At 38.3% G+C, this 18,984-nt stretch overlaps 1 protein-coding gene across 1 annotated transcript in view; it reads right to left on the reverse strand.

The window, feature by feature from the left end:
- Positions 1 to 496: 496 nt before the first annotated feature.
- TPH2 (tryptophan hydroxylase 2) overlaps positions 497 to 18,984 on the reverse strand; it is a 51,022-nt gene continuing 32,534 nt past the window's right edge. The window contains exons 9-11 of the mRNA XM_041411293.1: positions 9,622 to 9,717; positions 1,400 to 1,533; positions 497 to 1,299 (exon numbers count right to left, since the gene is read on the reverse strand). Of these exons, the coding sequence (XP_041267227.1) occupies positions 1,125 to 1,299; positions 1,400 to 1,533; positions 9,622 to 9,717 (405 nt within the window). The 3' untranslated portion in view covers positions 497 to 1,124. The remainder of the gene's footprint in view (positions 1,300 to 1,399; positions 1,534 to 9,621; positions 9,718 to 18,984) is intronic.

Raw genomic sequence — 18,984 nt, forward strand, 5'->3', positions numbered from 1 at the left:
CCAGACAGAGCTTGTACTTCTGTCAGAGCTTGCCAACTCGGAGTTTATTAAGTCAGGCATTACCTGCATCTGATACAAGCAAGGAAGCTTGGGTTTTCCTATGATTTAATCACTCCACAAATATTCTAGTAACTGAAAATCATCTCAGCCATAATTAAATAACAACTTCCATATTCACCCTTTTATATGTTCTGATACTGGCACAGTCTAGACCCAGTCAAGCATGGCCAAGTCAAAGCTGAATGTAGAAAAATGAGGAAAGGCAAACTGTGCCTGAAACACAATAGTTAAGTTCAAGACACAAGGGAATGCAGAAGACATACAAGGAGGTAGAAGGACTTTGGATTTGCATGTAACAATGAAATTAAAACAAGTGCTTCATCTCTTATTTCCAGATTGCAATCTCAGAAGAAGCACTCTCAGGACTGTCACAGGTAACACATGTGAACTACAACTACCTTTCTACATGAACTGTCAAAGGTTTCTGGTTTTTTAGTGTGTTGCAATTGCTCAGCCACATTGAACATTTGTCAGTTGTGGGCTCTCATTATTCATAATCTTCACAGACCTTTTAGTACCAATACGTATCCTTCCTGATCTCTGATAGCTACTGGTACGTAAATTGTATTGTTCAGTCACAAGAGACACTAAATTCTGTTACAGATATATAGACAAAACTGTGCCTTTACCAAGAGAGAAAGAAATTATGTTTTCTTACAAAGAATATTTAAAATGTTGCAAACTTTTTTTTTCTGGATTCTTATGGAAGGGAAGGGATAGCAAAGAAATAAACTCAGACCTAATGAAATCAGCAACACCTTTTCTTAAACATTGAAGTGAATCATTTTATGGAAACCAAACTGTTGCCAGGAAAGTTTTTAATGGTATACTTGTACATGACATTGTGCTGAAGAACTGATGATTATATTCTGCCACATTCCATGTTTCATTTACAAATTAGCATTGCCTTGGTTTGTCTGCACATTACAGTTAGACAGAGCTACACAATAATGCAAGCCACAGGCCAAGCTGTAAAGGGAAAACTGATGGCTCTGATAAATTAGCCATCTCATGTAACTGGCTACAGAAAGAGCAACTGACAGCAAATCACAGTGCCAAACATATCAAATCCCTAAATATCTGTTCATTTTGCTTAAAGCATCACATACAGTGTTTAGATCACTGCGGAGGTCCTGGACAACATTTTCTATACTCCTGGTATCCTTCAGAATCTCAATGCCTTGCGTATATGGATTGAAATATACAGAGAAGGGACGATTGATTGATTTGGCAAAGTCCCTGAAAGGAAAAAAAAAGAAAATTAACTTCCTTTTTTTTTTTTTTTTCCAGCCACTAAAGAAGAGAAAATTAGATTTTTGAGTCAAGGAAAATAATTTACCTCATCTTTTCTTTGGCCTCTTCAAAACTCTCTGAAACAAAGTAAACTTCCTGGAAAGTAGTGATAAGGCATTCTTGCAAACAGGTTGTCTTTGGATCGAATGTTTTCACATTGGCCTTGTCAGAGAGAGCATGCTGCAAAATACACCACAGGATCTGTTAAACTGGATTTTGATAATGCTGTGTATCTATATCATCTGCTCATATATACAGCTTTTATATCACTGTCCTGTATGTTTCCCACTAATTGGTAGCTCGTCTTGTTTTACATACAGTGTTTTTTCAGTTTGAACAGTAAACAGAATTTGTTATTTAAAAAGCTCTTACTATGGGAAATGGTTTTTCCTCACAATAATAAAATAATAAAGAGGATGTTCAAAATGCACCTGCCATGAACATATAGAGACGTAAATGTTCAGATGGAAAAAGGAAAATCATCAAATAAACATTCTTGAAAAATTATCTATGCAATTATAAATACATATGTCCCCAAAATCTCATTTAACTAGCAGAATTCATCTTCGTCTTGGTGGGTAAATTAGGTCTGACTAAACCATTCATGTAATCTGTACTTTACATTTTCAAGCTAAAATCACATGGTATTTTCCTGACATTGAAAGTGAAACTACATATCTGAAAACCCATTCAATAATGGCAACGTATTGCAAGACAATGAAATGCATTATTCTTTTGTCACACAACCTGAGCAATAATGCTTCACATAGTACTGCAAACAAGAAATAAGTAAACAGATATAAATAAGTACAGGAGAGACATTGGGCAGATAAGGCAAATGCTACGCAGAACAGAGATTTCTGATCAGCTTTTCTCTTTATATGACTTGCACAAGTCACTAGAAAAGAGAGTTTCAGAACTGAAAATCAGATACTGAGACATTTTCCTGGAAAAGGTTTTCTCGCTCCCCTTTCAACTTGAATACTTGTGTTGGCTTTTGGATCTACCTTATCTTCTAGAGCACACATATTTTCATTCTCAGTCCCCTGTTACAGAAGTATAAGGTAAGAAAGCAAAGCATATTTAGGTCACCTTTCAACCTTCTTTAGTCCCCTGATATCTATACAGAGTGAAGATGTGAATGAAAAGCATAAAGAAATGACAGGGAGGAAGCAGATCCCTGAGGTCCAAGGGTGCCTCTGATTTCTTTACTTTCCATCTGCATGGACATTCTTTATAGTGGAGTAAAGTATTAACCTTAAGGTATTCACCAGAACTTTTATCCTTGCTCTTGCATTCCTAAATTGTTCATTCCTAAATCCCTGTGAAAGGCTCTGAAAATATCATACTAACTCTCAACCTGAAGTCTCCAAATAACAGGACAGAAAACTGGAACAAGAGCCTCTTCCTCCCACCTCCTCTCTTTCCAAAAATAAATACATGAAAAATTAATGCATGGAATCTTAAAATGTCAGGGAATTAACTTTCTTTAGTACGTGTATCTTTTCCTTGTCACAAGGTTTGCTGTTTCTAGCCAGCCATTAGTTAAACAGGTTTGAAAACAAATATAAAAAATGGGCTCTCAATCATCATCCTTTTCTAAAAGGACTGCAGGAACAGGTTACCTTATTAGGCCCCTGCCTATATCCCTCTTGTCACTTTCTCTTTGCAGAACCATGTTGAATACTTATAAATTAAGGCATTTACCTCCTTCTATGGAAACGAATTTGCCTTTTTTCACTTGGAATTATAATAGATTCCTTGGAGGGTAACTATAGATAAAATTTTCCTTTTAAGGTGCCTTTGTGCTTCCAGGTGAGACTTGGTGGCTCAAATGTCTAAAGCACAAAGTTTCAAAACTCTGAGTGGACTGAGTGAGGTTGACTCCTTGCAGGAAATAAAGATGATGATACATGCCATGATTCCATAGGAGCTGACTACTTCTGGCTCATGGATTCTATCCTGTACTGTGAAAGGTTCAACAGAAAGGGGGACGGTATTAACTTCTCTACTTACTAAGGCCTCTGATGGGCCAGGCCTAGTCATTGGGACTGAAGTTATCAGCATCAAGAAGGGATCCAGCCTGTGGCTCCAGCATTGTGAGCAACTGTTCTAGTCACTGAACCCTAATTTTATAAAAAGAGAGAGTTTAAAGAGAAGGAAAGGCTGATGCTATCACAGGGGATGTCCTCTGAGAAAGTCTTTCTAGTTACTGTCCTCAGATAATCCATATGAAATGACTGATTCTTTCTGGATCCCAGTGTAGTTATACATGAACAGAGCTGCTGTTTCACAAAGCAACTCTGCAGAGAGTGGAACATGAGGACAGCAGCACACGTGCACCCTGGAAACAAGGGTAAAGTATTCAGAGATGCCTTCAAAATTAGGTGACAACTGATCAGTTATTCTTAGGATTCTAGTTTGGAAACAAATGGTGTAAATTCTGGCGAATTCCCATCCAAGATACCTGTCTCCCCTCCAAGTTCTTCTGGCTCTTAGATCAAGTAGGAATTGTCATGACTACCAAAGCAATGTTTCCATCTTTGCAAGTCTGGATTGGTGTTTTCAAATTGCACAGCCTGTCACCTGTAACATCTGCTGTTGAGTTGAAATGCTGACACCAGCAATGCCAGAGTTCAGCAATTGAAATGAGCCTGCAGACAAACTTTCAGAGAGACCACAAACTATCTAACACGAACTAGAATGGTCAAAACACTGACTCAAAGCTGGCCAGAGCATTTATCAGAAATTTTACAGTGCTGTAAAATGCTGATCCTTGGCAATCTCAGTATTGTGAAGTATGTTGACCAGAATCTCAACCAAAAAAAAAATTGTCTGATGAGTCCAAAAGCTTTCAGCTTCTGGCCTTTGTTTTTTAAATCGATGTCATTCACTTATGTTTTGATTGGACATTCAGTGCTTTAGTGAACTCTAGTAAATACGTATTTCTCCATGAGTAACCTCTATGTTATTCACCTCCAATGAGATGTTAGGGCTAACACTCATATGGAAAAAGTTTTTGGTAAAATAGGGCAGCTCACCATCTTGTGGATCTGTGATAATGGTCTCTAATGGCCTATTCATACAGACTGTACTGGTAATGCTAGTAATACTATTGGTGAGTCTTCTTCAGTTCAAGAAATAAGAATTTGGAGTGAAGCTTCTAAATGAATCATCACTGATTCTCAGAAAAAGCAGCAGCATCAGACAGCTTAAGAAGCAGACAATCATTTATACTGAAAATAAGCATAACAATAAAGAAATGCCTCCACTCCCTGCAGATGAAAGTTTAAAAGAGTAATTGAGGTACCTAACAACAGGTGTCTAAGGCCTAGACTGTCTGATGCATTGTACAGAGAATGGAAGATACAGCACACAATCTAAAGAAGCCTTTTACACATTTCTGCAGTGGTGGCTGGTCAGAAATACTAGGGCATGTCAGATGGCACCACACATTTACACTGCACGACTGTGAATCATTTCCTAAGTGACCGCTATCACTGACACATGAAAAAAGAGTTTGGTCTTGTAATTCCTCCTTTGAGTATAAAAATGGATTGCAATAATACAACTCAGAGCTTTTCAGCTTTGAGAAAGAAAATAAATGAAACAAAACCCAAAAAGTAAAATCTTCAGCTAGCAAGGGGGAAACTTGAGATGAGTTATAAATACTGCACTGTCTGAGAAGTACAGGAGGGCAGAATAAGAACACAGGTGAGAAGTTGTGTGTGTGCCAGTACTGATTTTATCTCCTTGTTTTCCCAGGGGTACTACATAGAGTCTTGAAAAACCTGCTCTTAAATGTTTTCCTGCTTATCTACAAAATATGTTGTGAATCTGAGAGTGTCCTGATATTACCAGAAGATTTTGTTCAATAGTGTAATTTTATATATTGTCTAGAAAAATATGGAAAATCTCTCTCTTTAAAGATTCTTAAAATTAGCATCTCAGATCCAGGAGTTGTTTTCTTCATCCTCTTCAGAAAACAAAGCCAAAATTTGCATTTTAATATTTTTGGTTATAAAGTCTAATGCAGGCACTTCTTAAATTAGCATTAAAACAAAATAATACAATTGGATACTTTATTTGACTTTAAAAATTTATATAGAGAGATTTTAAGTCTACACCTCTGTTTAGTATAGAAGCATAAAACAGGGATGTATGACTTGATCTACAGACAACTGAAGTTGATAGGAGACTCCTTTAATTAAACAGTTCAAGAGAGCATCACACAAATTGAACGGATTAAAGTTTCCAAAGACATTTGAACTGCTTTTTAGAAACACTTTTGATAATTGAAATATACATTATTTCCACCTTTCCATCTTTCAGCCCCAAATACATACTGTGTAAGTGTTAGCTAGATTTAACCTGACTATATTAGGCAGAACATTTTATTATTATTTACTGTATTATTCGATTCCCCCCAGGCTTCATTTTTAATCTTATCTTTCTCCTTATTTTGTTGTGCTTTTAAATTTTTTTACTTGATGCTTTCATAGCATGCACATAAGGAGATGCATTTTTCATTATCTGAAATTTTAGGTCTAAATACTGAGTGGGGAAAAACATTTCAAGGGAATCCTATAGTGATAGGCTGGTGCACACATTTCTCTAGCATTTACAGTTATTTGTTACTAGAGCTGTTGACCAGATTTGTGTAGTGGAGCAGTGTAATACAGAAACAGGGATGACTGAAACAAGCCATTCAGTCCTCCAAACAGCCCAAATACTGCTTGCCATTTCTGCCCTACAAATAGACTCATGTACTTCTAAAAATTTATACAAATTATATATAAAATTGGCCACCTTTTTCTTCCTGTGCATACTGCTGCATTGAAAAGAGAGCTGGTAGGGACACAAGTTGGAAAAGGCTTTTCTTCTTGCTCACAAAAGCATATTAATAACAAATACCTGGGCAGTCTCAAGGGCACCCTCAGTAAATTTGCAGAGAACACCAATTTGGGCAGCAGCATTGTTCTGATGGAGAACAGGAAGGCTCTGCAGAGGGATCTGGGCAGGATGGATCAATGGACTGAGGCCAGTTGTTGAGGTTCAACAAGGCCAAGTGCCAGGTTCTGTACTTGGGTGCCGTCAACCCCAAGCAGCAAAGAGTGGCTTGAAAGTGGCACATCAGAAAAGCACATGAGGGTGCCGGTCAGCAGTTGACCAGGAGCCAACGTGTGCCCAAGTGGCCCAGAAGGCCAATGGCATCCTGGTCTGTATTAGCAATAGTGTGGCCAGCAGCACCAGGGCAGTGACTGTCCCTCGGCACGGGTGAGGCCATACCTCAAGTCCTTGTCCAGTTTTGGGCCTCTCACTCAAAGAAAGACATTGAGGCTCTGCAGGATGTTCAGAGAAGGGCAGTGGAGTTGGGGAAGGGGCTGGAGCACAATGATGAGGAGCATCTGAGGGAACTGGGTTTGCTTAGCCTGGAGAAAAGGGAACTCAGGGGACACTTTTCACTCTCTGTAGTTACCTACAAGGAGATTGTAGCCAGGCAGGGGTTGGTCTCTTCACCCAAGTGAAAGTGATAGGAGAAGTGGAAATGTCTTTAAGTTGTGCCAGGGGAGATTTCGATGGGATATTAGGAAAAATTTCTTCACCAAAATGGTTGCCAAACATTGGAGTAGGCTGCCCAGGAAAGCAGCTGAGTTACCATCCCTGGAGGCATTTAAATGATGTGCGGATATGGTACTTGAGGACATGACTGAGTGGCATATTTGGCAGTGCTGTGTTAACAATTGGATTTGGTCATCTTAGAGAACTTTTCCAACTTAAACTATTCTATAACTCTAAAGTCAAGGTAGCAAAACTCAACATTTCAAGATCTGCCTTCCTAGTGCCAGGGTTACATAAGTATTTGAACTTCTATGGGCCACAGCCATCCCTGTCTAAAGCATGGCAGAAGTTATTTCTGAAAGGATGTCTTCACTCTGACACCTGTGAGAAGTACGAGTGTTGCACACATGATGAGGACATGTCATGGCCATGCAATCTGAGTCTCCCCTTCATCCCCACTCACCACTGAAATAGTCAACATTGTTCTCATCATTTTCAGAGCAATTGCTGCCATCAATAAGGATTTGAGCTACAATCAGTCTATTAGCATGACCTGTCTTCAGGTCAGGGAAGAAATTTTTCCTCCTTGTAGGTGCTAGGAGGGAAATTGCTTTCCCAAGAAACAGTGGAAAGTGACAATGACTTGATGCAAGGCTGTACACCAAAGTCATGGGTGCCCAGACATTCTCCTTCCTAAGCACCTCCCCGATAATATTTTGCTGACAAGAAGCACATTCATGCCAGGATTGTGGTCTAGAAATGGCTTCTCTCATGGTCATTTTATCAGAAAACTTAGTAGTTTTTTGCATTTTTTTTCCTTAACTTTTATCTTTTCTACCCTGGAGCACGCTTCCATAGACCTTTGGAATATTTTTCACCTTATCAGTCCCTTCATGGAGACTATGTCTTGTGGTATGGTGCTGTTCTGTTCCCACAGCACACAAGTGCTTAGTTTATCAGTAACTGAAATTTCTAACTTAAGATCAGTGTATGCAAGATCTGGTGAAATTTAGTATCTTATGATACACAGGAGGTCAAATCAGATGATCTAGTAGTCCATTCTGGCATCATATCTGCAAAAAATATATATAGTGTACTAGAAAAGTATATAATATTATTGACTTAGATCAAAATTATTATGGTTTATATTTGGCCATAACACTGTAGCAGATCAATATAGTCCATTAATGTGCAGATTATTTAGCTTTTAGAGTTGCTTTTCAAAAGGATTATTTTTTGCGTTTATATTCTGAATTTACTGCTGAGCAAAGAACCCAGATCTGGGGTCACAAATGTGTTGTACCAAATATGCAGACTTGACAAGAATAATGCATTTGTTTATGACATTGATGGTAGAAGATTTATTATGTTCTTGACTATTCATTTCTTCTTTTTTATGCCCTAAGATTTTGTAAATTATATGGTAGGTATTTTCAGGGTCATCACCTAGCAACCTTAACCGTTAGTTTAAATAGAAGGCCTGATTCTTTACAGAATTCTGCAGAGTTTGGGGCTTAGCACTGAATGTTGCTGAGCCAAAGGAAAACAAGTGGGGCATCTTCATCTCTTTTCATTCAAACATCTTTGCACTCTGAGTATAAAATATTGCCAGACAGATACAGAATGTTTCTGTGGCTGGAGTATGCAGAGAACTGAGAGCAACTCTAATGCAATCAAAGAAAAAACACGAGAAAATGTCATTTTCTTCAACATTTTTTACTGCTGGAAGTATAGCAGTTTTACTAATGAGTTTCAGCACAAATAGTCACAGTTACAGGTAAAACAAACAGCAAAAAGAGACTGAGATACTTCTATTAAACTGCCAAGTAGCTCACCGAAAGCCAGCTCTGGAGGGTGGGAAGATGTGTAAACAAAAATAAATAACAGATATGCTGCAAAACAGTTTTCAATACTCTTCCGTATATGCTTTCTAAGTCCAAATTTTTACCTGCAAAGCTACCAAGAGTTCATTTGGGTCTCTGAAGATGGTACTCCTCCCTCTCTTTACCCTTCCCTCCCATCTTGCTAACTGAGAGATGTATTATGTGCCAAAATACTACAGCTGTCACAAAATACCTTTTGCCCATACCACATGTTTTTTAGGCATTAAAAGAGGGAATAAATTACCCATTTCAATGACTCACACCATGCAAGGTTAAACACTTTCACCCTTAAAAGAATAGGGCTCTATGTAGTGTAACATAGGCAAGTTCAGTGTGAGTTTATACACATTCCTTAATTTTAAATATGATTAATCTACTGAATCAGGACCTTAATGAATGCTGTTCTTTTCATATCAATAATGAATCCACTCAAGTACACTGGATTACCTAGAACAGAATCATGTCTGATTTCTAGCACTTTGTTGTGGGTATTAAAAATACGTGCTCCTCATCCAAACAAGGATTTTAGAGCCCAAGGCACTCTTACCTGTTAGAACCCTTGAGCCCCCTTTGACAAGAAATGAAAATTCAAACAGAAATCAGTTTTTTAGTTTATAGTTGCTTTGGTACTTTGGTTTTTACAAGTCCATTTCATGCTTCAAGTGCCAGCTGATATTTCAAACAAAGCTTTTAGGTCATATACCATATTTAAATACAAGCTTTCTATCTTGAGAATTTTAACTGTTATTTGAAAGTCAATAAATTTACATCCAACTATTTTTTTTGTTAAGATTAAAATTTCACTATGCTTTAAGGTACATACCTTTAACTCTCCAATAGAAGACAGAAGTCCTGCCCCATAAGCACGCAGTTGTCCTTCTTGCTTGCAAAGGCCAAATTCAATCGTAAAGAAATAGCACTGTAAAATATACAGATATTCAGTACAAATAGTATAGTTGCAAACGAGCACTTCAGCAATAACAATCAGTACCATATTCACTTGCCTGTCCCACTTCTTTAGAATTACCTACTTTGAATATAATCTCAGATAATATGTATTATTGCTGCTAAGTAATTTAAATGTCATGTTCAGCAGTAAGGAAACTGCATAAAAATTTGGGATTTTGTTCTTTGTTTGGGTACACAAGCAGCTCACAGGAATGTCCAATTAGGAACAGACAAGCAAGATCATTTTTAGGTATCAAAGATGCTGATAGTGACCTACAGAGGTTTTTAAAACCTTCAGAAATAAATGAGATGCCTCAAAACAGAATCCTGCAAGGTAGTTGGTCTGACTGTCTAGGAGCATCTGAAGATCTCTAAGATGTAGTTCAGAGCATTCAGTTTTAAGATCAAGCTGATATCACTTTAAAGTCTGAAACATACTTGAGTTGTCTTGAGCTAAAATTAATTTACTTATATGTATGTGCTTAAGAGCCTTCTTGAGTTGAGGCCTTAGTCTTCACTAGATTTTATTCTGTCATAAATAAAGAATGAATATGGCATTTGGCTTCTTAAATTGCAGAAAGAAAATTATATTCAGTCAAATGAATTCACTTGACCAATGAATTCACTTGACCAATAACAATTGGTTTTTAGGTCTATATTCTATCAGGTAACGTATCAGACCTGTAAAACTGATGACAAGCTGCGAAAAGAGATCTGTTAAATCAACCTAACAGTATTGTATCTAACTTTGCTGTACCCACCTAACAAAGTTAAATGTTAGGAAGATCATAAGAAGCACTGACAGTCAACTGTCCACTAAATGCTAAAGGTCACAGTCACTTCTGCTCCGATGATACTGAATTTTACTTTGGTTTTTTTACAACACATCACATGCTTTTTGATATTAGATCAAACAGTTGAGGTTAAGATAGTAACTATTTCTACATAAGAAGGTTTTAGGAAGTTGAGTCCTAAGTTATACAAAAATATTGCACATATATATACACATATCCCTATGTATGTTTGTGTTTACTACACCATCTGACAATTCAGGTTTTGTGCAAAGAGGCATAACTCCACTGAACCTAGAAGATTTACTTGTCTTCCCAGAAGAAATTAATTTAGGATAAGAAATTACCCAATATTTTGTACTAAATTTTAATTTTTTTAAATAACTTCAGAATACATCATAATACAATGTTGTTTTTTTTCCATTCACTTCCTCCTTAACTCCCAACTCTTCCAGACTGGGTATCATATTAAATACAGAAGACCAGAAATTAACAGTTCTTTTAAGTTCAACCAATCTTTAGAAATTCAGAAATTATTAATTACTTAGCCTCATAAAAGTTTCTGTACAGCTAGCGATTCATACAGCATAGCATTATGCAGAAGTGTCTAATAAAAAAAAGAATAAAAACATGAGCCCCGCATCTGATCCAAAGCTGCACGGTCAGCTCAGAAGAAGGAACAGTGGTAGAGACTTCAAATGTCTCAAGTCTGATTCCATCACAGTCGTCAAATGCACTGATATCCATAAAGGGAGGTGAAAGCACGACACAATCAAATAAAACAAAGAAACAAACCCAAAATATCAAATTTCCACCTCTGGCTTTGCTATTGACTCAGGTAAATCAAGCTGGCATAAAATTTTTCAGTACATCCAGTGAGCTGATGTCACCACTTAGGAGTGGTGGTTTCCAAAACAACTGGTTTCCAAAAGTATTGCCTCAGGGACAAACAGCCAATAACACAAAATTACAAAGGCATCACAGAAGTAGTGATTGAAGCTGAGAGACCTATCACAAAGAGTACAAATTTCGCTTCCCTACCTAAATATTTTGCCACAAGAGCTATCAGTAGGCCACAGTCCTGCTCATATACATGCTGACACAATTAGAAACTAACTGCTCAGCTTTACTCTTAAGTCCTACTAATATCTTTGAATTTGTCCCCCTCTTCCTCAGGGTTCCGTGCAGGAGTCTATCAGGTAGTAGTCCTTATGCTGCTAACATTAACATTCTGACAGACATACAACAAGATTAGACTCCTGATAAAACACAGTGATCACGCTTATTTTCATTTTTAAAACCAGCAGCAGCTAAAAAGGAGTCTGGTGTTTGTATGTTTTAGAGCTGTAAGAGAAGCACTTAGTCCCCACATGTGGGGCACCTCTACTGTTGACCTTTCTTAGGCTGGAGAAGACCAAACCAATGTCATGCTGCTCCCAGGAGAAAGTCAAATTCCCACTTAGCAATCTATAGGGCCAGCAGAGGGAAAGAGGAGAAACGTTCTCCACTCCTCTGAGGATGTGCACTCCAGGGGCTGGAAAGCACAGAAGGCAGAGGAACTAACCCAGGCACCAGAGAGAACAACCCCTGCTGTCCAGAGTGAGCAGTATCCTGTCCACAGGATAGGACTAGACAGGCGGGACTTGATTCTACTTCCTCCTTGATGGATAGACAGTACTTAAAGAGGGAGCTTCTTTTACATTGGTTCAAAAATTATTATAATTGCTACTGTAATAAAATGGCGTCATATTTATGAGCTAAGGCTTGCTGGTGAGAGCCATTCTTTACTATTTATAAGACTTGTACTCTCAGTATAACTAACTAAACTAAAACACATAAATGGCAAAACGTCTGCCTACTACTAACTTGTGATATCAAACTGCAGCATTAAGAAAAGCCTTTCAAATTAAAAGCTGATTTATAAATTTGCCATATGCAACAACTACAATCTTGGATTTAAGGGTGCCCTGCTTAGCCAAGAAAGTGCAAAGCTCACCCAATGCTGCCATCTTCAGATCAGTAGTCAGCAATACACGACTCCCCCCACACGTCTACTCACACGTGCAAAGGTGGCTCAGTGCACTAGAGTTTGCACGCTTTGGTAAGTTGTGTTCTCAAGCCTACAAACATCGAGGCATACTGATAAAGAGTTTAAATATTAACTATAAAGCTACACTTTTTATAGACCAGACACACAGATACCCCAGTAAATGCGTCTCTTTGTATGGTAAACTACAGTTGTGATATTCTATATTACACACAGGATAAGCACACTGGAGTGGGAATGACTGAACACAGCAGTGGCTGTCAAGATGAATACATTTTTTTGAAGCCTCACCTGAAGACAAATTTGGTTATTACACTGCTGTTACATGTAGGCTGGTAAATGCAAGTACAAAACAGGGTCATCCAGGCTCTCCTGGTCTGATTTGAAATCTTGGACTTGTCTCTGGCATACTCCCTAGACTGTGGCCACAGATATTTGGTTCCTCTACAAACTACAGCAATATCTATACTTTCAGGTCCACCTCACCTTTGGGGTGAAGTGTGTATTTGCTACAATTATAGATAGGTTTTTGAAGTAGGAAAGGTGGCTTTCCATGTTGTATAAATTCTGGAGTTCTTAAAGAGCATTACTGTCACACCATCATATTTTCTGGAATAATCCCTTTGCCCGGACTTCCTCCTGGGAAGCTGAGAAGCCTCAGAGAAAAAGGAAAACAATAATTGTCTGTTTTGCTTCTCCTGTGTTTTGCTGCTTTGGAATGTAGTTTAGACATTATTTACCAACAGGCGGTCGTTTCATTAGTTTCATGTGAATTGTTTTTGACTTATTGGCCAATTGCAGCCAAACTGTGTCAGACTCTGGAGAGAGAGTCATGAGTTTTTCATTAGTATGCTTTTAGCCTTCTGTCTATATCCTTTCAGTATAGTTTAGTATAGTATTCTTTAAGATAAAATAGATCATAAAATAATAAATTAGACTTCTAAGAACATGGAGTCAGATTCATCATTTCCTTCCTTCATCTGGGAACACCACAAATACAAGATATTACAGTAAAACGCTGCTCTGTTAGTCAAATCAGCAAAATGAGATGAAGAATCAAAATGCCAAATAAGGGATTAGAAATAATTTTTATACCAAGTGACATGAATCAAGACTGTACCAGGAGCACAAGATTGTCTTCAGTATAATTTAATTCTATTTCTCTTATTTATTCAAAAATATAAGATACTTTACAGTCATGCTCATGAAACATTATCTAATGGGTTCAAAATTATTCAACAGATGCATGGAAGAAAATCCAATTAAGGGATATAAAATACTAATATAGCAGATTTTTTCCTTCAGAGCCCTTGAATCAAAAGTCATTGGCAAGTAAAGCAGTAGATCAGGAAAATACCACCGTATGGCTTTCGACATATGCTGTCCTGCAGACGTCTGCAATTGCCTGGGTCAGAGACAAGATATTGGGGTAGCTCGTCTGGCCAAGTGTATATGTGATTTTAGGAGTCAGATCAGTTGTCCTGCTCTTGACAGGAAAGATACAGAGAACATCAAGCCCTGGAAAACTCCAAACCTGGTCTTCAGGGTAAACATAGTGTCTCTTCTTTGTATTCAGATACTGCCCTGCATTATAAACTGGACTAGCATAAGAAAAAGAAAAAAATCAGTGACAGCTATGACAGCTAACAGAAAAAATCGTTATTCGAGGGTGCTTAGATATTTTCAAAGGCAGGAAAAAAAGGTCTGATAGGCTCAATTCTCCTCACCTGTCTGGTTTCTAAGCCTTTGAAAATCCCTTCTCACACCACATAATTTTGCATTTGAGAATCTCCCTCCTGGGATCTGTGCAAAGAACTTGTGCATAGTGTTGAGTCCTCGTGTCACAGAGTCAGTAGTAGAAAATCTGACTTGCTCTTAAAAAGGCCTTTCAAGCCATTCCACTTTGCTTAGTTTTCTTATGTTATAGGTGAAGACTGATACTTGCATGGCTTGGCAATTTTCAACACAAAGTATAGCATGAGATTTTATCTATTTTCTGAAAGTACCTTATGAAAGTGTTGTCAGGATGAGTCCTGAGAACACCAAGCATGTCAAGAGCTAATTCACTTGTGCTCCCTGCCACAAGTGGGGAAGGATGAGAGATTGTGTAATTGCATGACTGCAATCTGATACATGGGCAGAAGACTCACCACTACATGAACTGCCAATGTCATAGGCCTACAGCCCCATGCTGATGTGTAATAGCACAATCACTCTATATGTATATAAAATTAGTTGCCCTGAAGACAATACAACTATTAATATATGTAAGTATTCAAAAGACCAGCGCCAAATAAATATCCTTAAGAAAATATATTTATCTTGTTTCTACAGGATTTCAGATTTCAAAGGATATTTGAACGCACCACTCAATTCAAATGCATGTGATATGTTCACAATATGCAGAGATTAATTCCTTTTTCTTTAGGAGTCCTCTGATATTTTGCTCTAAAATATTCACCTAGAGATTAAATCTCTCATAGAGTTGTAATTATCTAATAAATAAATAATTATATACCACTGAAAGACTTTTAAAAATCCCATTGTTAGAAATTAATCCTAAGAATTAATGAAATAAAAGTGCTTTCATTTCCCCTGTAAGAGGTGCTCAAATTGCAAGATACTCTCAACTCTGAAATATATGTGACTCTCATTTGTGCTTTCTTTCTTCATTCAGAGCTGGTGCAAATAAATTTTTAAATAGTTGCTTATTTTTCAATCTCAAAAACATCAACAGTCACAGAAAAAAAAAAAAAACACAGCTGGCATTTCACATTTGACTGAATTATTCAAAATTCAGTGTGTTGAGTAGTATCAGGAATGCTCTACTACAAGAAACAGATAGATATAACAAAGGTAACCCAGGCAACTAGCCAGTACAGCCCAGTGTTGGAGCCCAGACCTCAAGCAATACCAGGTATCTGACAGCTATTCATGTGGGAACATTATTGAGCAGAAATGCAGGGAGATATCTGAACAACAAATAAATCTCATGATGAGCTTGTGAATAGATCAAAAGCAGAGGAGTAAAATTCGATAGCCAAGTCTCATTAGAGGTGATTCACTTACCTCCAACAAAAGCAGTGACCCTATTCACAACCAACAGCATTCCTAAATAAAAAAAAACCCAAAGTTTAATTCTTCAGATTTACCTTCTTGAAGAATCTATTTTAGTCTGCCACTTTGAAAAGCATTTAGGCTCAGTGAAATGAGGTTTCCTTCAGGGATTGCAAAGTGAATATATTTAACAGTAGTCTCCTTTTTCCCCTCATCTCTCTTCTTTGCATTCAGACCTTTCACTGAAGGTGAATGCTTGGAACAATCTCTTTCTAAATAATAGTTTGAGTAGATGTGGTGCTGCTCATTAGAGTAGTCCGGGTTAGACACACACCAGCCTTTATTTTCTGTTGACAGTCACAACACACAGTACCACTACATGCAAATTCCTCTAATGCAAGGCTTGACATACTCACAGAAAGCATGGCCTATAGTGAGCTCAGGGAGGCTTAACCCCTCTTGAATATTTTGAAATTATGCTTGTTTCTGCAGAAAAACTCATAATGGTAACCAAAATAAAATTACCATCATGCATTTGTTAGGGAGCAGAAAATGTACCTCAAGCAGCACAAGTAAAGAGGTAACACTCTACCTCCAACACTGGGGAGCCCAGCCAAGACAAGACAATATGTATGGCAGCTGCCAACCTTGCAGGTGCAATATGACTTCCAGAATAAGACCTGAAAAACACTCCTACTAACAATTTTGTGTCTCTTGAGAGAATATTTCTGTTCTTCATTCTCACATGAAGGAGGCCCTCTTGCTGCTCTAAAGAGCAAGCAGAGAGAGAGGAGGATGAAGCACTTCTGGGATTTTTCTGCTGTTGCAAAAGAAGTTAGTTCCCACATAGCTGAAGTCACATAATATCCCACTCCATGTTTGAATTACTTCAGAATAATCTGAACTTAGGTTTGCTCTGTGCAAAGATGATGTCTGTCCAGCCCACTCATTTTATCTCAGTCAAAAACTCTGGAGCTTTTTGGAGGTGAAGAATCAGGAACCTCAACACTTACACAGAAAGTCTGGTGTTTCCTGGCAAGGCAACAATTCCCTTCCACCAAAGCTAGTGGTCACAGAGATGGTGCAAAAAAATCAATGCTCCCAAAAGCACACTTGCTCAACACTGCCAGAAAAAGAACTCCTGGTTTTTTCAACATAATTAACTAACAGTGCTGAAGCTTAATATGCAGCTAAGAAGATGAGATCGCTGAAACTAGAAACTGCTGCTTAGATAATTGTTAAACATAAGTCATTGAAGCCCTAATGCTTTGCCCTTCCTATTTCCCTTTCCCTGTCATTTGACTCTTATCTGGAACAACGCCTAAAACCTGGGGGTTTAAGGTTTATTAATTTCATGTCGAGTTATTAAGAAAAAATTATGTGCAATAATGAGCCATTTCCTTCCCACTTTATTTTACAACATATAACACGAATTCACATCAGCGCTCCCTATTTTAGCTGAAGAGAGCATTTGCTCATTTCTTTTTCAAGCTGTTGGTTCAAATTTCAGTCACCCAGAGATTTCACACAGGTAACATAACAGGGACAGTGAGGTTTCTTGACATGTTAGCTGGGACTACACGAGATGGGGTCCTCTGAAAGTGAATTTAAAAAAAAAAAAAGAAAAAGCTGAGCATATCACTCTGTTCAACCACACGCTTCAGTCTATGCTGCCTCATATAACACACTTGGTTCATTAAGATCCTTTAAAATTCACAGGATGCAAGCGAGGACTGTTTTTATGGGTTTTCATTCCTGTTTTACACCTCTATCCTGCTACTCTTACAGATGAGGACTTGGCACTAACACAATCTGTCAAAGCAAGAATGATCCTCATTTGCTAGGGTACAGGGGCCAGGGCTAGCACTCCACAGTGTTCTCCTCAGCCTTGTGGCTTATGCTGCAGCTTAGAGAGTATGATTCCTCCAGCAAAGAGCCAGGGACTTGAACAATGACAGGAGACATCAAAAAAGTGAGAGAAAATCAAAACAAATACACATACAAAGACATTATTTGTCTGTCCTTTGCCTGATGGTGTACCATTTTTATGGGTCATTGACCCTAGGACTCTTCCCCCAAATTGTGAACTGCCTTGCTTAGAATATCCGGAGAACCGACAAGAACCACCTCAGACATTTTTCTTCCCCCAGTATTACAAGCCAGAATCTCTACAGAAGCCTAGTCAGTTCTCAGGACATATTTACCACTGTTACCTGAAGACCTCAGCCCCAGTCCAACATTTTTTGCCTTCTCTAAAAAGGCCTTCTTCCACTCCACGGCAAGCATGCTAAGCAGGCGACTCAGAAAGCATAAACTTGCAGCACTCTGTGAAATACTCTTCAGGATGGGGAGGCAGAGCTCATCCTTTTGAAAACACTGCAATGCTCCAAGGAAACTGCAACAGGGGAAAACTGGCACAGGATTCTCTTCCACTTATCCTGGGATAAGCTTTCGACAGACTGGCTAAGTAAATCCAGAGATTATCAAGTCACAAAGGTGAAGCAACTAATCACAGCACAGGCTACCCTCACTCTTTTGTAAGCAGGGAGTTGCTGAGCCACTGCCCTGTGCCAGTCCACTGTCAGAATTGATTACTCTGAGCTGTGAGGCCTCTTTAGAAACTACCCTGGGCCAGCCCAGAGACAGACCCCCGGTGTCCTCCCTAAAAGGCATTCCCCTGGGGAGGGCACCAGGCCACCCTGGTGTGGCATGGTGCTTCTCCTGATGCCATTCCCTGAAACAGGCTGTGTCACCATTAATTGCCAGGCCAATTACTGCCTATGACTGTTGTACTGCAGGGAGTGAGGCAGGAGAGCCACTGAGCCTCCCATGTCATTTTAGCCAAGGAGGGGTATGAGCTTCTTGTGTACATGATCAGCTGCAAAACTCCTAATGTATCTGCTAATGAGGGGAGGCTCTATCTTCAGAAAGGAAAGCAGCCTTCTGGGGATAAAAGGATATCAGACCTTTTTCAAGTTCTGTAACTGTGGGAGCAAAAACATATAGAGAGAAGAGACAGGGACAACTGGCCAGTGAAGTTTTAAAATTCTAATTTCAAGGAAAAAATGCACTATTTCTTCACAGCCATATTAATTTCAAATTTATTTCTGAAGAGCAAAAAATAATTAGGATTTCATTCCAAAATTACCACCATCCACATTAATTTTCTAAACATTTTAAAAAGAAAATTAAGTTATTGTATCTATTTACTGAAAACTGATTTAATAGCTGACTTGTTTTCAAACATCACAGTTTCTAACAGAAACACTGCATTTAAGCTCAATGTTCTTTTAATCACATAAATGCCAAGGGACCCCCAAAAGTTTTTGTGACTCTTAATGCA

This window comes from Onychostruthus taczanowskii, unplaced genomic scaffold (genome assembly GCF_017590055.1).
Source record: "Onychostruthus taczanowskii isolate IOZ18803 unplaced genomic scaffold, ASM1759005v1 scaffold35, whole genome shotgun sequence".
NCBI lineage: Eukaryota > Metazoa > Chordata > Aves > Passeriformes > Passeridae > Onychostruthus > Onychostruthus taczanowskii.